At 42.8% G+C, this 16140-nt stretch overlaps 1 protein-coding gene across 3 annotated transcripts in view; it reads left to right on the top strand.

The window, feature by feature from the left end:
- Positions 1 to 2167: 2167 nt before the first annotated feature.
- Positions 2168 to 16140, top strand: part of FRAS1 (Fraser extracellular matrix complex subunit 1) — a 470538-nt gene continuing 456565 nt past the window's right edge. For 2 of the 3 annotated variants that reach the window (XM_035293463.3, XM_002745679.6), the window contains exons 1-2: positions 2168 to 2908; positions 10524 to 10555. In XM_035293463.3, coding sequence (XP_035149354.3) covers positions 2833 to 2908; positions 10524 to 10555 — 108 coding nt within the window. In that variant the 5' untranslated portion in view covers positions 2168 to 2832. Of the gene's footprint in view, positions 2909 to 3508; positions 3711 to 10523; positions 10556 to 16140 lie in introns of those variants that run through there. The other variant, XM_078367938.1, reaches the window with a different exon arrangement.

Raw genomic sequence — 16140 nt, 5'->3', positions numbered from 1 at the left:
TCTGGTGCTGGAGCCTCCAGAGTAGCTGGGATAACAGACATGTACCACCACACCTGGCTAAGTTTTGTAGTTTTAGTAGAGATGGGGTTTCATCATGTTGGCCAGGATGGTCTTGAACTGGCCTCAAGTGATCTGCCTGCTTCAGTCTCCCAAAGTGCTGGGATTACAGGCATAAGTCACTGTGCCCAGCCCCATTTTCTTTCTTCCTTTGTTCTTCTTTTCCTCCCTTTTTTTTCCCTTGAGATGGAGTTTTGTTCTTGTTGCTCAAGCTGGAGTGCAATGTCACAATCTCAGCTCACCTCAACCTTCACCTCCCTGGTTCAAGCTATTCTCCTGCCTCAGCCTCCCCAGTAGCTGGGACTACAGGTGCTCACTACCACGCCTGGCTAATTTTTTTGTATTTTTAGTAGAAACGGGGTTTCACCACGTTAGCCAGGCTGTTCTCAAACTCCAAGTGAGCTGCCTGCTTCAGCCTCCCAAAGTGCTGGGATTACAGGTGTGAACCACCGTGCCTGGCCTCACTTTCTAAATAAAAAGGGTCTTTTTGGGAGGAGGTTAAGGCCAGAAACTCCCCTTGATGTAGCCGCAGCTCTAAGGGACTTAATATTTTGCTCAATCCATTCTTTCAACAAATGTTTAAAGAGCACCTACTATGTGCTTCAGATATTATACAAAGATGATACATTGAATGACCACAGCCCAATGGAGAGACTGAGGGCGAATTGTGCAAACCCTGGGTCCTCCAAATACTTAACATCAGAGCCAGGTTGTTAGAGGTTCTCCTTTGTTCTGGCTGAATAGTAACCATCACAGGCACCTGCCAGTTTCAACTAATTCTAGTTATTTCAAAAAGTGAATCGTTCCAAGTGGCGTCAGTGCACGTTAAAACGTGGGCCTGCGTTATAGTGCTCGTGAAGACTGGAAACAAGTGAGAACCCCGCCAGCACAGCTCATGCAACTGCTTCTGCAAACTCCCCTCCAACACTTACGCCCATCCCGGCTCACCTGAGGGACCCGAGACGTTTCTTCTCTGGGCCAATCGGAACTCAGTAAGCATCTCTTTGATGCAACCGTTCCCTTATAAAACGATTAAACGTGGACCAGCTATTTTTATTCGGTCCTATAAAAATAGCTGCCGTCAGTCAGTCCTGGCGGGGAATCAAGGCCTCTGCTCTTCAAGTGCGGCCCCAGTCGGCCGTGCCCTGATGTTACTTTCCCAGCCATTGGCATTTGGGGGCGCAGCTGGACCCACAGCTCCCACACCGCGCTGTGTTCCACTGAGAGAGTCTCTTAGGGAAAGGTAAAGGTGCATTTGCTGTGGGAGACTCCGCCTAGGACACACACGCCAAAATATTCCCAGGCTGCTGGTAAAAGCCAGGATGCGACAGCCTGAGGTTCCTAGAGTGAGTAAAAGGGATCAATCAGGTCCGCCGGACGCACTTAGTCCAGCAGGAGTGGCGGGCTGTAGGGGTGGGAGCTACCCCCAGGGCCTTTGATGTGGGTACACGCTTCCTCCCTCCCAAGCCCCCGGAATCGGTTCCTCCCCTAACGAGGGGTGTGGACACGGTCCATCTGCCCTCCGCTGTGCCTGAGCAAGGACTGTGCCACCTATCTCCGCCCCCTCCGCCCCCGGTGTGACCACTTTTGATCCCTCCCCAGACAAAGCCAATCTGAACTCCAGCAGAATGAATAAAGGGATCAGGTTGCTCTCTCGGCCTCCCCTCACCCCCCTCCTCGCTTCTCCCCCTTCCCCACGTGACTCTCTGGAATCTTTGCCAAAGCTCGGAGTCTCTGGGTCCATTTTCACACCGAGCAAAGCAGAGAGGAAGGTGGCAAGGAAGGCTGAACGTGTGTCCTGTAAACGCGGGGTCCAGACCCAGAGTATTTTGGGCGTTTCCAGGCTCTCTCGCCCGGGTGGCCTTGAGTTCGGGGGTCTTTTCCAGTCTCGGTAGCTTTTTCCTTCGTGCAATTAAAATTATGGCTCTGCTTCCACTCCCGTAATCATCGCACTTCTATCTACCCTGCAGACCAGCTCCGGGGTGTTAGGCGCGGAGGTGGGCGTTGGTGTGCAGCAAGCCGCGCCCCCGCAGCCCTGCTAGCCCAGGCGAGGGGCGGGGACGAGAAAGTAGCAGCAGCGCCCCCAGTCTTTCCTGGGAAGCTTCTGAACAGTCTGCTGCAGGGAGCGCAGCCCGAGGCGGCGCGGTGCGGCTGCAGCGCGGGCGAGTCCTGGGAGCTGCCCGCAGCGCTGCACAAAGTTTCCAGCGAGCAGCCCCCGGCGGATGTCTACCGAGCCCGGTGGCCCGACCAAGGAGTGAGTGTGGGTGGGTCTTTCCGGGCTCCAGGCGACCCGCCGTGCCGACGCAGCGCCGACGTCTGGTGTCAAGTGAACTTTAAAAAGCTGCTTCGGACAAACCAGAGCCAGGATTTCCACTGTCGGGGACCCGGGAGCGAAAGGGTCTAGCCCGAGGGAAAGGCTGGAAGATCCGATCAGCCCGTGACCAGCAACTTTCAGGCGAGACTTTGCCGCGGAGAACTGCGCTCTGCCTCCTCTTATTCTCCCAAAGCTCAGCCCACGTTGGCGTCCTGCCTGGCGGGGGAGCTCGTTGCGCTCTCCTCCCGGGCTGCGAGTGAGTTGAACCCCCGGCCTGCGCCGGCACCTCCGGGCTGATGAGTGTCGCTCTCGGCCGGTCCGTCTCACTTTCCCGGAGGTAACGGCCCGCTGTCCCCCACCCTCGGTGCACCCGGGTTCTCGGCGCCGGAGCCAGCGTTTTGGCCGAGCGCTTCTTGGATGCTGAAAGGCTGGGCTCCTCCATCGTAGGTGCCGAGGCGGCTATGGGTGTATTCAAAGTGTGGCTTGGGCTGGCCCTAGCGTTGGTGGAATTTGCAGTATTGCCTCATCATTCCGAAGGTGAGAGAGCAGTGCCTTGTGTGTGTCTGTGAACGTGCAGTTTAAAAGGCTCAGTAGGTTTTATGGCATTGTGGGTTGGGTGGAAGTTTTTCTGGGGAGTGTGGGGTGGAAGTGGAACACGAATAGGCTTTTTGCCGACAAGTTTCCTACTCCTGACTGTTTTGTATTAGGATTACAACCCCCGACACGGCCTCCCTCTCTGCCCTAAGTTCTTTTGGGTGGGTGGCCGATGGAGGTGACATATCTAAAACGGATTCATTTACTTTCCACCACCTACCTTTTCCCGAAGAGAAAGCAACTGCATGGAGCACAGGTGAGGAGTGAACAATTGCTCTTACCTGTTTAAAAATACTTCCGTTTCGAAGAAACATAGAATCTTTCACCTCAAAGCCCCATCGCTCTCCCGCCCTCCTTACCTCAGTCTCCCCCTAAAAACCAGTTAGGATTTTATAACTAACTGGTTGGAGCGTGTTCTGGACTTAGACAGTTCAGCTGCACTGAAAGAAAGCACGAACCTGCCTGCTTCCCAGAACAGAAGTGGTTAATAAGAGTTTAGGTTCATCATTCTTTTACTTCACCCTCCGCCTCCGGGTTTTCCTCAGAGGCCCCAAGCTACGTGTAAAATCCCGGAGCTTCGGGAGAAAAAAAGGAAGCCGTGAGAGTGGTTGTCGCCATGATATCAAAAGCAATCCAGGCTCAGCCAAATAAATGAATCAATAAGTAAATCAAGAGTTTGGGGTCCTGGGATGCCGGGCCTGGGGACGCGAGGCACTCTGAGCTCCCACCTGCTCGGAGGAGCCGGGTAAGTTGCCCAGCCAGTGCTTAGGGAGAGCGAAGGGAGCCGGCGGGCCGGGAGGAGGACGGCTTAATCCACAGCGCCTGGCACTCGGCTTCCCCTCCCCGCTCCATTCATTATTCATCCAGCTGCGGGAAGAAGAGTTCACCTGCCCAGCTTCAAATCAGAGCCGCGGCTGGGCGGCGACTGGTGCGGGGCGGGCCGCCTTCTCCGCCCTGGTGCCCCTGGAAGGGGCTTGGGGAGGCTCCCGGTGCCGAGCTCCGGCGCAGGACTAGGGGCTACTCGAGGCCCGGGGAGGAAATAGCTCTGCCTCGGGTCGACCTCCAGTCACCGGAGCAGCTGCCTTTTCTTTGCTGGCTTCCCAAGAGAAAGTGGGAGGCCTTGGGAATCCATGAACAGTAGTGGGGGACTTTCCGATGGGTACAGGTGCTGCTTGTTGCCCTCTTCCGGGATGTGTGTCAAGTGTACATAATTTCCGGGAAAGGCACATCTGGGACCTGTGCAGCCTTCTCCCAACAATGCATGTCCTGTAGAAATACAGCTTTATTGTCTATGTCCGTGTGGGTCCGTACTTTGCGGGGGAGGGAAAAAAAGCTTGTAGGGCTTGATTATAATAAACCAGATGGGAGAGTCACCCCAGGCCACCCAAACCTAAACTTGGTACTTAGAAAAATTAATTTCTCTTGGTTGCAGTTTTTTATTTAGAGTCCTATTCCAGCAAAGCAGAAAAGGTGGTAGCACTCCCGGGATAGCTCACCAGGGGGCAGTTGGAATGGTGCAGCTTCTCAAAACCAAATCTCTGGAATCGACAAAAGGCATTATTACCAAGAGCCTACAGGGTGTGATCTTTGGAAGACTGCTTAATCCAGTGGGCAAAGTTTAAGAATTGCCAAATCTATTGATTGGGAGGTGGGGATGGGGGGACGCGAAGCACAAAAAGCCGGGGTGGGGGCCGGGTTGGGGGGTGAACATTAGTCCAAAGAGTCTTTTAGCAAAACTTTGCTTCTTACTGTTTTACCTGCTAGAACATTCTATAGCCATTTCACAAATTGGATTGATAAATTGATAGATGTCTGAGAGTTTCCACCCACATCATGATGGTGCTTATCTAATAAAGAATGAACACGGCCATCTATTGAGCAGATATTGCCTGAACTGTGCTAAGCACTTTACATATCTCATTTAATTAGTTTAATTAAGTGATATCACTCCCACAGACAAAAAACGACTTGTCATCTGATGAGACCTCTGATTTGGTCCTCTGGAGCTTTTCTTTTTCTTTAAAAAATAAGAGTATTGGCCAGGCGCCGTGGCTCAAGCCTGTAATCCCAGCACTTTGGGAGGCCGAGGCGGGTGGATCACGAGGTCAAGACATGGAGACCATCCTGGTCAACATGGTGAAACCCGTCTCTACTAATAATACAAAAAATTATCTGGGCATGGTGGTGCGTGCCTGTAATCCCAGCTACTCAGGAGGCTGAGGCAGGAGAATTGCCTGAACCCAGGAGGCAGAGGTTGCGGTGAGCCGAGACTGCGCCATTGCACTCCAGCCTGGGTAACAAGAGCGAAACTCCGTCTTAAAAAAAAAAAAAAAAAAAAAAAAGAGTATTGAGACTAAGAAGGGGAAATGACAAGGATCTTCGAAATCTCAAGATTTTATTACTAGCCTAGATAATACTTTTTTAAAATGGAAAAGAAATTTTCACATGTATACTTCTTTTGAGGGGATGTACCCTGTGACACCTTTGCTAACCAGCTTATGGCAAAATTTATCGTTTTCTTCTCAGTGGACTGAGAGGACAATTGTGGTTGGTATGGGTTTGGTCTTCCTCACTTAGCTCTGTGTTTATTGAGAGATTAGGATGGCTTCTATTCTTGTATCTTCAGTTTAGCTCCTAGCATACAATAAGTGCTCAAAAAATCGGTCAGATGAACAAGTATTGGCAAATTACATTCTTTTAAATTAAGCTTAACTGGTAAACTGACCTCTGATTAGCTGACTAACCTTCAATGAACCACCTAACTTCTTTGAGCTATAGTCTGTCTTTTACTAAATGAAGTCAATTAGGTGATAGCTCTAAGATACTTTGGCTAATCATCAAACATAGAAAAGATCAGCATTTGCTGCCTTATTTGTAGTCAATTGCAACTTTCTGGCTCTAAATTTCATTAGTTTTTGAGACAGAGTCTCGCTCTGTCACCCAGGTTGGAGTGCACTGTCACAATCTCAGCTCTCTGCTGCCTCCACCCCCTGGGCTCAAGTGATTCTCATGCCTCAACCGCCTGAGTAGCTGGGATTACAGATATGCACCACCATTCCTGGCTAATTTTCATATCTTTAGTAGACAAAGGGTTTCACCATGTTGACCAGGCTGGTCTTGAACTCCTGATCTCAAGTAAACTGCCTGCCTTGGCCTTCTGAAGTGCTAGGATTACAGGCGTGAGCTACCATGACCGGCCTCTAAATTTTATTTTAATTATCAAAAGCAAAGTAAATTTTTACAAGCAAATTATTGGCAGTGTTATTTTATATTGCCTTATATTGCTAAGCAGATAAACTATTAATGCTATGATTTGAGAACTTAATAAAATCAAGAAGTCACAAAGAAGCTTCTAACATGGCTGCTTTCTGAATCAGAGAAACTCTGCCAGAGCATTTTCTGGAGAAATATCTTGAGTTCTGTTGACATGAAAGTCCTGGGAAGTTACACTAGATAAGACAGTTGCCTTGGGATAGGGAAAGATCATTGAATTGGAGGCTAAGAAAATCGAGCTTTAGTCTGTATCCCATCACTGGCTTTTCCTATAAATGCCATTGAACAGATTACATTGAAGAGGATCATTTGATAGAAAATATGTTTTATTTATGCGTAAGTTAGGGTAGTTGGTTCCGCTCTGGGCTGGAGAGTTGTTTTGTTGAGAGACTCTATGCTTAAAACTCAGTGTTAGGGAAGAGAAGGCATTGGCTGGAAACAAGTAACCTAATTCTTTCATTCTGCAAGCCTTTATTGAAAGCTTATGTTATTGTGATAGAGAGCTATAAATTAGTTGTTTACCTATGAAATTTCTTCCTGCAGTCATTCTGAAATAAAGTTGTGTTACAACTAAAAAAACAAAAAAAAAAAAAAAGAAAGCTTATGTGTCATTATGTCTGGTAGGTGGGTACAAACATCAAAACCAAAGCCAAAATAATTCCTGCGCTCAAGGAGTTTGCATATCTAGAAATTGTTAACAGCAGTTTATAGCAGTAGGGATATGGAAGCATTTGGTCCTGGCTTGGTTTCTCAGTATGGAAATGTTAGATGCTGGTTGTAACTTTGCATCTTTTGGCTTTTGTAATTACCTGGCAATGGAAATAAAGAAGTGTTGGGGACTCTTATTTTCATCAAGTATATTTCCATTGCCCTCTGAGGATTGGATTCTGGGCATTACTCTCCTTATGTAGTATACATCCTTTAGTAAGGACCCAGCCATCCATATTCCCTGTTACGGACTTGGGTGGCAATATTACTGTACTCACACAAGTAGTCATAAAATATTCTTTAACACATGGCTCAGAGCAGGGGAGGGGACTATTGCATGTCAAAGTTGGAGCCTCATGCCAAATCTTACTATAGTTCCAAAACAGTTGGACCACTTCCATTTTAACTACTCTATTAATTGATCTAAATCCTAGTTGACAATAATCAGGACATGAGCTGTCCTGTCAGTTCAGAAAAGGATTCTATTTTAAGTATTCCACAGTGCACACAGCCATATGCTGAATTATAGCACAACATAAAGCCTGAACATTTAAATGCCAACTTGTGGCTGCTCGTTCCTAATGAGTCATGTTTTTGTGGTACTGTGCTCTCCAAATCTTTTCCTATTTTAATGGTTGTATCTGCCACTATTTCTGTGAACTAATGGGTCTGATATTTTGTGGTGCTTGGATTTAACTTCTCTGATTTACTCAGTTTACCAATGGTTTCAGGATATATGCAAATTATATCTAAAAATTTCTCCAAAAATATTAGATTTTATACAGCCATAGCATAATGGAGTATATTATAATGTGCAAAAGGGATTAAAAACAGACATTTACTTGTTTAAATTTTATGCAGTAACATTTTGTCTATGTGACCTGCAAGAAATGAGCCAGTCACACAGGTAAAGAGCCCAGGTCTCAGGATCTGGGCCTCCTTCTTGATGCCATAAAATTGCTTCACCCTGCAAAACTTCATGCATTTTCTCACAGACTGTGAGGTGTCAGAACTTAAATTACCTGGCATCTCAGCTGCATTCTGTGCCCTGAAACAGGCATTGTTCTTGGTTAAAGAACTCTACTCCTGTTGTCTTGTGTTTTTCCTCAGTTTTCTTTTGAAGGAGGCTCATTTCTCCTAGATCAGCACCATGTCACAGAATTCACCTTGAGCTGGGATTTTCTTTAAAGTTCAACCAAAGCCTTAAATATAAACATCAAATAGAGCTGCAATCATTCTTGTACTTCTTAATAAAAAAAATAATGAGTAGAGAGAGTAATTTTGTTTTCCCTATTATATGAACTGAAGGATTAGTGAAAAGACTTCCACTGTAGCTCTCAACAAGAAGCTACACTCAGTACCCATGTCAACAAACTCCTCAACTTCATCTACTGGTGGATGTGTGAGAGAAATATGCTTGGTTTGGATGTTGCATCTGGTATTGGGTGATGATAAATGTTTGATAGGACTGGGCATCACACTGGAATGCTTATTTTCTCAAGAGAGTAGAAATGATGTTTTAGAAGCTGTGTTAATGGAGGCTCATTCATGCAGCTGCCTTCAGGGTAGAACTGTTCTGTTTTAGGAAAGCTCTCAGAGGGCAAAGCTTATTTCTTTTGGAATTGTACAATACAGAGCAAACCAAATTGAATTAATTTACCTTCCTAATGATACAGTTTTTTAGCAGCTGTATACCATTGTGACTTAAGTCTCCAGCAGATGCTTGGCTTGCCCAGGTATAGATGTGCCACACTCAGTGCTGCTTTGTTTTTTCATACTGCAGTGAGTTTGTAATGGCGATCTAAACTTCCCAAAACCGGTTTTGATATAGGTACTCAGATACTTCTTAAGGTGCTTGATTTCTTTTGGATCTATGAAAAGAATTGACTTTGGAAGGTAATGCTGTGGAGGAGAGCAATAAAATTATTTGAGGATAGTCTTAAAGATAAATTTTGTTTGTATTTTTTCCTAAAGTTAAATTTTGTTTGTTTATTCTAAAGTTTAAGTTTTCTTAAATTTTACCTAAGTGATGATGATCTAAATTTTCTAAACACCAGAAGTAATTAAATGCATCCATATAAGTAATTTAGAAAGTGAATTGTGTTTATATATATTTATTTGAGATATATAGGATTATTTTATATATACACATCACACACATACATGTACATACACACACATATATGTGTGTGTATATATATATATCCTTTCTTATGACATAGCATAGACTGAAATACTAAGTCTTTGAAACAAAATTTCTTAAGAAAAAATTAGACAATTAGGAAGAATTTCCCCCCAAGGTTTTATCTTGAGTTATTTTTATTAGAATGTCAGGGACCTAAAAGTTATTTCAATAAATTTGCCCACAGAGATCTTTGATTGAAACCAAAGTGTAAATAGTCATCTCAGTTTTTTTTAAAGCTTGTTCTCAATTCCATTCCATTATTGGAGGAGAAGTTTCTTTCCTGAGAAGTTAATATTTTTGAGACTTCATAAATGATATTAGAAGTAAGTGCTGTGGTAAAGTAATGTCCTTCTCTCTTTAGAAACCAACTGTGGCAGATGTTAAGATATGCTTCACCTTGGTGTGTATATACTGTTCAAATCTTTTGCAGACTCAATTTCTGAGAGAGTAGGTGATAGCACGCTGCCCATCTCTTTCTAAGTTAAATCAAGACCTGTGCAGCTCAAAAATTGGTTGGTAATGTATGTATATTTTTTTAATTAAGATTTCAGTTTTATAGTGTATATATATATATATATATGCACACACACACTATAAATACTATATATACTATTTATACTGTATATGATATATACATACTATATATAGTATATAGTGGGTATATATGAATATATATTACATATGTAATAGTACATATTTAATAGTATATATAGTGTATATATTCTCTCGCTATATATAATACACCCACATATATTATGTAGTGGAATAGATGTAACATTTCAACATATTTAGAAAGGAAGTACCCAAGAATAAATTCACAAATGGAGGATGTAGGCACAAAGTGCTAGGAGCTCCAAGGAGCATAATCTGATGGGCAGGAGAAGTTTCACAAAGGAGATGGGATCAAGTTCAAGGGCCTTGACTAGACAAAGTACATCTGTAGAAAATGCAAATGAGCAGAGGCATTGAGACATGTAAATATATCACAGGATTCTATGTTGGCCTCTTGGATTGGACTGGAGACTTAGTGTGAACAAAGAGTCACAGGGAAGCCTGGATAAATAAATGGGAATGGATTATGGAGGCTTTGCTGACTTATCACAAAGAAAAATATATACTGTATTTATAGCATGCCATTATAAATACATTTATCTTAAAATTAAAATTCATCATTTTAATGATACTTTTTCTAATGTGCGTCCAAGGAATGTTGTTTCGGTGGATGGGGTTATTTCCCCAGGGGAAGAATGCTCAAGCTTTTAAGATTTTGGAAGAAGCACATTTTACTGATTATGATGCGTGTAGATGCAGTTTTAGCAGTAAGCTTGCTGAGGAAGTGCCTATTGGTTTGTTATGCGTCTCTTTTAATTCTTGTTTTGTTTTTCCCCACAGGTGCTTGCGTCTATCAGGGTTCCTTGTTGGCGGTAGGTCATTCTTTACATACCTGCTTTCTTTCTTTTGAATGTAAAATGCTTGATTGAGGTTCCTGAGTGAGTGAGTTGACCCTGTCATTGTAGAATATGTTTATTTTTCTTCACAGTTTGAGGATTAGCCCTCATTCAGGCACAATAATGCTCAATTATTTAATACCTTTCCCAGAGTGAATTAGTTCCATTTGGATACTCAGGTATTAGAAGAGAAATTCAAACACTCAACGCACAATTTGCATTCTGTGGCTGTTCTTTGTGTTCTTTTAATCAGAGAGAAAATTAGATCCCATCCTTTTGTCAGATACAAATGGGGACACAATTTATTTATCTTCCTGTTGCATTTGCTTCTTCCTTTGAACCGTTCTCCAAAAAAAGTATGATTATCAAATTAAGTAGAATAGGAAGGGTTTCTGTTTTGACTGAATTATAAACTTAAGTTTTGGTGAACAGCAAATTAACATTTATCTCTGAACTCTTGCCATATAGGGTAAAATTGATTTTGAATTTAATGTCAGAATGACTTGGGGGAAAAGCTGATGTAAGTCTCATGCATTTCTTTTCATTACTAATGCACTATGGTGCATAACTGTGTGTTAAAGCCTTATTGAGAAGACTGTCTACACTCCATCAACTCTAATAAATGGTGTGACAAGTCATTCTTCACCACTTTTTTATTTTGGTTTAATAAATGCTATCATAAAACTGAACTGAGATGGTTGGAAAGAGTTTGCTCATTTATATCACAACCTGCTATTGACATGTGTGATATTAATAAGTCATCTTGGATTATCCTCGTGGTATTGAAATAGATGAGGACTATCTGAAGTATCTAAGAGTCGAGATAATTGTAGATTTTCACAGTAATCTTGAATCTGTACTTTATATACTGTAGTTGCTGCTCGGGAGGTTTGTATGTTTTTCTATTAAAAATTAGAAAAAGCCATTTTTATTCTATTTGTCATTCCATGTCTTGCCATGCTTATTCTTTTTTTTTTTTTTTTTTTTGAGATGGAGGCTCACTGTGTCACCCAGGCTGGAGTGCGGTGGCATGATTTTGGCTGACTGACTGCAACTTCTGCCTCCCGGGTTTAAGTAGTTCTTCTGCCTCAGCCTCCCGAGTAGCTGGGATTACAGGCACATGCCACCATGCCCAGCTAATTTTTGTATTTTTAGTAGAGACAAAGTTTCACCATATTGGCCAGGCTGGCCTCAAATGCCTGACCTTGTGATCTTCCTGCCTTGGCCTCCCAAAATGCTGAGATTCCAGATGTTAGCCACTGTGGCCAGCCCTGTTTATTCTTTAATATGTTTCAGGAATCATTTGCTCCAAAATACATTATCACTTTTGGGGAGCTATAGTAGATATTTAGACAAGTCAGTTATCTACGCTAATACAAAGAGAATTATTTATTGTGTAGAGTACTCCATAACTTTTCAATATATTTTCATAAGCATTTATATGTCTGATACTTATAATAGACCAATGAAATAGGCAGGCCATGTATTATTTCATACTCTTCCCTCTTTTAATAGAAAGGATGAGAGAGAGAGAGAGAGATGAAGGGATTTGCTAGGGTAATTGACCATTCGGGGTGGACCAGAACAAGACATCCTGTCTTCCTCTGTTGTTCTGCCTCTATATAAAAAAAGGTGGCTAGACCATCTTCTGTATTTAATTTTGGTATGTGTTATTGTTCATTTGAATATGAAAGCATCAAGTAATTAGAGAGGTCAGTTTGATCAAGTTAAAAGGAGAAACTGCCCAGCCAGCTTGAATTTATTGGATGACCTTGCTACCCTCTCTCCCATGCCCTGGCTGATCCTAGGGCTCATGGCTGCTCAAGGTTAGTGGGCTGCACCCTCCCACATCAGCATGCTCCTCATTCCTCAAGGTGACTTCTTTGCTTATCAAGGATCTGCTACATTTCTTTTCGTTCTTTGTTGTTGTTGTTGTGAAACAGAGTATCGCTCTGTCACCCAGGCTGGAGTCCAGGGATCTTGGCTCACTGCAACCGCTGACTCTAGGGTTCAAGCAATTCTCCTGCCTCAGCCTCCCAAGTATCTGGGACTACAGGTGTACACCACCACACACAGCTAATTTTTTTTTGTAGTTTTAGTAAAGACTGGGTTTCAGCATGTTGGCCAGGCTAGTCTTGAACTCCTGACCTCAAAGTGCTGGGATTACAGGCATGAGCCACCAAGCCTGATCTGCTACATTTGTTTCTAAACCTCTCCAAACCTGAGATACTTGTTATTGTAGTTATGCAATCCAGTCTGAAAGACAGTATGTTTATTACAATAATAAAATCATTAAACAAATTTATTGAATGACAATTTCAGACCTGCACTGGACTGCATCTGTGAACAAATATGAAAATTCCTGCCCTCGTGGAGCTTGAATTCTAATAAGTAAAATATATAGCATGTCAGATAGGTGGGCTATGGGGGAAAACATTGTGGAGGTGGGAAGGATAGAAAAGGCTCAATAGGGGATGAAGGTAGCTGCTTTAGATAGGGTGATAGGGAAGGCTTCACTGAGAAGGTGACATTTGAACAAAGACATACTGAAAGAGATAATGATAAGAGCTAGCCTGGTGGATACCCAAGGGGAGAGAATTCCAGAGATGGGGAACAGAAACTGTGAAGTCTGAAGCAAGAGTGCCTATGGGCATTCGAGGCAGAGCATAGAGGATGGCAGGAGATAGGTCAGGGAGGAGTGCAGGGGTCAGAGCATGCTGAGCCTTGTGCAGGCGTTAGCTTGTCCTTTCAGGCAGGTGGGTGAACTCTTGGAGATGCTAGAAAGGAAGAATGGCAACATCAGACTTATCATCTAATTAAACTGCTGAAATGAGAATGTGAAAAGAAGTACTGTTCTTGTTTTTAGGGAAACTTCACTGAATACTTTACAGAGCAAGTCACTAAAAAATTGCCATCAAATTAAGTGTAGAAAAACAGCTATAAAAGATTGAGAAAATATTTCAAAATCTAGAGAGATTCTGCGTTCGAGGTTATTTGTAACAATTTTAAGTTCTTTTTCCATTTTAAGGACGATGAAACTGGAAATGGTAGTTGATGCATTGTGGACTTAGTTTATTGTCTACATAATTCACTTCTGCTCTCTCTCCACATGCCCTAGTGTTAAAGAAAGGCATTATATCTACATCAGTGAAATTGGAGAGTGAATATATGTTCATGAATTTTGAATTAAAGAGTTCAAGAACATTACTATAGGATTCTAGGATTCCCCGATTATACAACTTTTTGGGTGACAAAGACTTCTACTGTAAGAGGCATCATTTTCAAGAGCTGTCTCTGAGAATAGTGGTTGGTGTCCTTGTTCCAAACTTTGTAATTCTACCCACATGTTCACTGTTTTAGAGGTAGAAGTGACTTGAGAAATCTCTTATTCCAGACTGTCCATTTTACAGATGAGGCTCCTGGGGCAGGGATGTGACATCTTGAGGTTTATTCATGTCCCAGTTGAGTAACCAGAAGTAGAAAGTTGTTCTGGTTGAAAATGGCAAAGCCTCAGCTTCACCTAGAGTTCATAAAACATATCAAGGAAATGAGAACATGTATTTAGGCACTTGCTGCTAGTATAGTGCTAACTCTCTGCCTCTCTTGTGAGGATGCCTCTCAGTGATACCTTTCAATCTCATCACTTGTTGCTTAGGAAGCTGCTAGATATAGTGGAACATTCATGGTCCTGGCAGTTGGACACTCCGGTTTTGATCCTTCCTCTTCTATTACAAACCAGCACTGTGACGTAGGGCAAGTTACATCACTTCTGGAACCTCTTATTGCCCCTGATGTGAAATGAGGACAAAGAAAGCCCCTCCTGAAAGGCTGTTGTAAAGAAGATAATGTGAAAAAGACACCCAGGTGCAATGCTTGGCATGTGCTTTCCTGCCATAACACAATTTTTCTTAACCGACCAAGAAGAACGAGAGGAAGACACAGTTACTAAGCACCTACTATGTATTTAATACTCAACAAACCCAGGAAATAGTTTCTAGGTTTTTTTTTCATTGTTTTTCTTTTCTTTTCTTTTTTCACTTTACAGATAAGGAAGCTGAGGCTCAGGAAGTATTCACGTGTCCAAAGTTATATAGTAAGTGCTAGTGGAAAAGAGAGTTCAAACCTGGTTCTGATTCTTGAGTCATTGATCAAGCATTCTATTTCTCACAACCAAGTCAGTCCATTTGTTGTCTCTAAACACAACTAGCTTATTTCACCACCTTCAGTCCTATATGCCCACCCCCTCCCTGCCACAACTGCCATGCAGTTGTCTCTGCCAGTCTCTGTCCCTGACCTCCCGCGAAAGCCAGCTGTCCCTGGCTAACCCCTTCCCATTTAACTGAGGCTGTCCTGCACTGGTGTAGGATGAGCATACAAATTCACCACGTGATGTGAAACATGTTGAGACAGGCATGCCATCTTAAAAACACCTTAAAAACATGTCATCTTGAAAACAAAAGCCAGCTGTCCCTGACTAACCCCTTCCCATTTAACTGAGGCCATCCTGCACTGGTGTAGGACGAGCATACAGATTCACTATGTGATGCAAAACATGTTTGACAGGCATGCCATCTTAAAAAAATACAGCGTACAGTGTATTATGTACTACGTGTGTGTGTGTATATATATATGTATATATAGATCTCCCCCACCTTGTATTGCATGATGTCTCCCAGTTTTTGACAGCTGTCTGGACTTGCAGTGACATCCTGGGGTGATTAAGTCCTAAACACATGTAGCCATCTCTCACTTATGAACTGACATCAGCTCTCTCCCTTCTCTTTTCCTTAAACTCTTCTGTAACTTTCTCTCCTTTTTATTCCTCAGGTAAGAAATGACCAGAAGGGACTAAAAATAACTTGAAAAACATTGAATTAATTTATTTTGGAGTGTGTTTCTTACTCCATAATACACATGCACTCCTGGGCTCACAAGACTTTCTCTCAAGTCAGCCCTTGTGGAAGACAGTGTGACTGTGTTAAATCGGGAATTCATCAGAGGGAAACTACCTAGATTTAACTGTGACAACCAGTGTGAGGAGGAAAATTAATTTTTTATTTCAAAGTATTCACATACCTTCTATCTTTTCCAACTATATCAAGTATTTTTTTTTTTTAAAAAACAACTTTCCTTTTGCGTCACCACAAGCAAACACATATTCTTTTTAAAGTTCTTCCTGGGATGAATGACTTAACTCTTCACTTCAATTTTTCTGTCTGTGAAATGGAGATGAACTGTTTACTTCTCAGGATTGTTGTGAAGCTTAAAGGAGATGAACATGAAGCACTTCATCCAGTGCTGGGACCTACAGTGCTCAGTAAAGGTTGGCTGCTGTTGTTGTTCTAAAGCAGTCACGACTGGCGAGGGTGGATAAACTACCCGTCTTCCCTAGATCAAAAGTGTTAAGTGTTGGGATTTTCCTACTTGGGTTACTTTTGCTGAGAAATGCTGAGAAAGTGAATCACAGGCACTAATTTTTAGCAAATCTGAAAGAGTAGTTTTCAAGGATAATACAAAATTGTGGACTGTTGACTATATATAACACTGCAGGAATATCCAGG

This window comes from Callithrix jacchus, chromosome 3 (assembly GCF_049354715.1).
Source record: "Callithrix jacchus isolate 240 chromosome 3, calJac240_pri, whole genome shotgun sequence".
Taxonomy (NCBI): Eukaryota; Metazoa; Chordata; class Mammalia; order Primates; family Cebidae; genus Callithrix; species Callithrix jacchus.
This window is presented reverse-complemented; position numbering and strand designations above follow the sequence as displayed.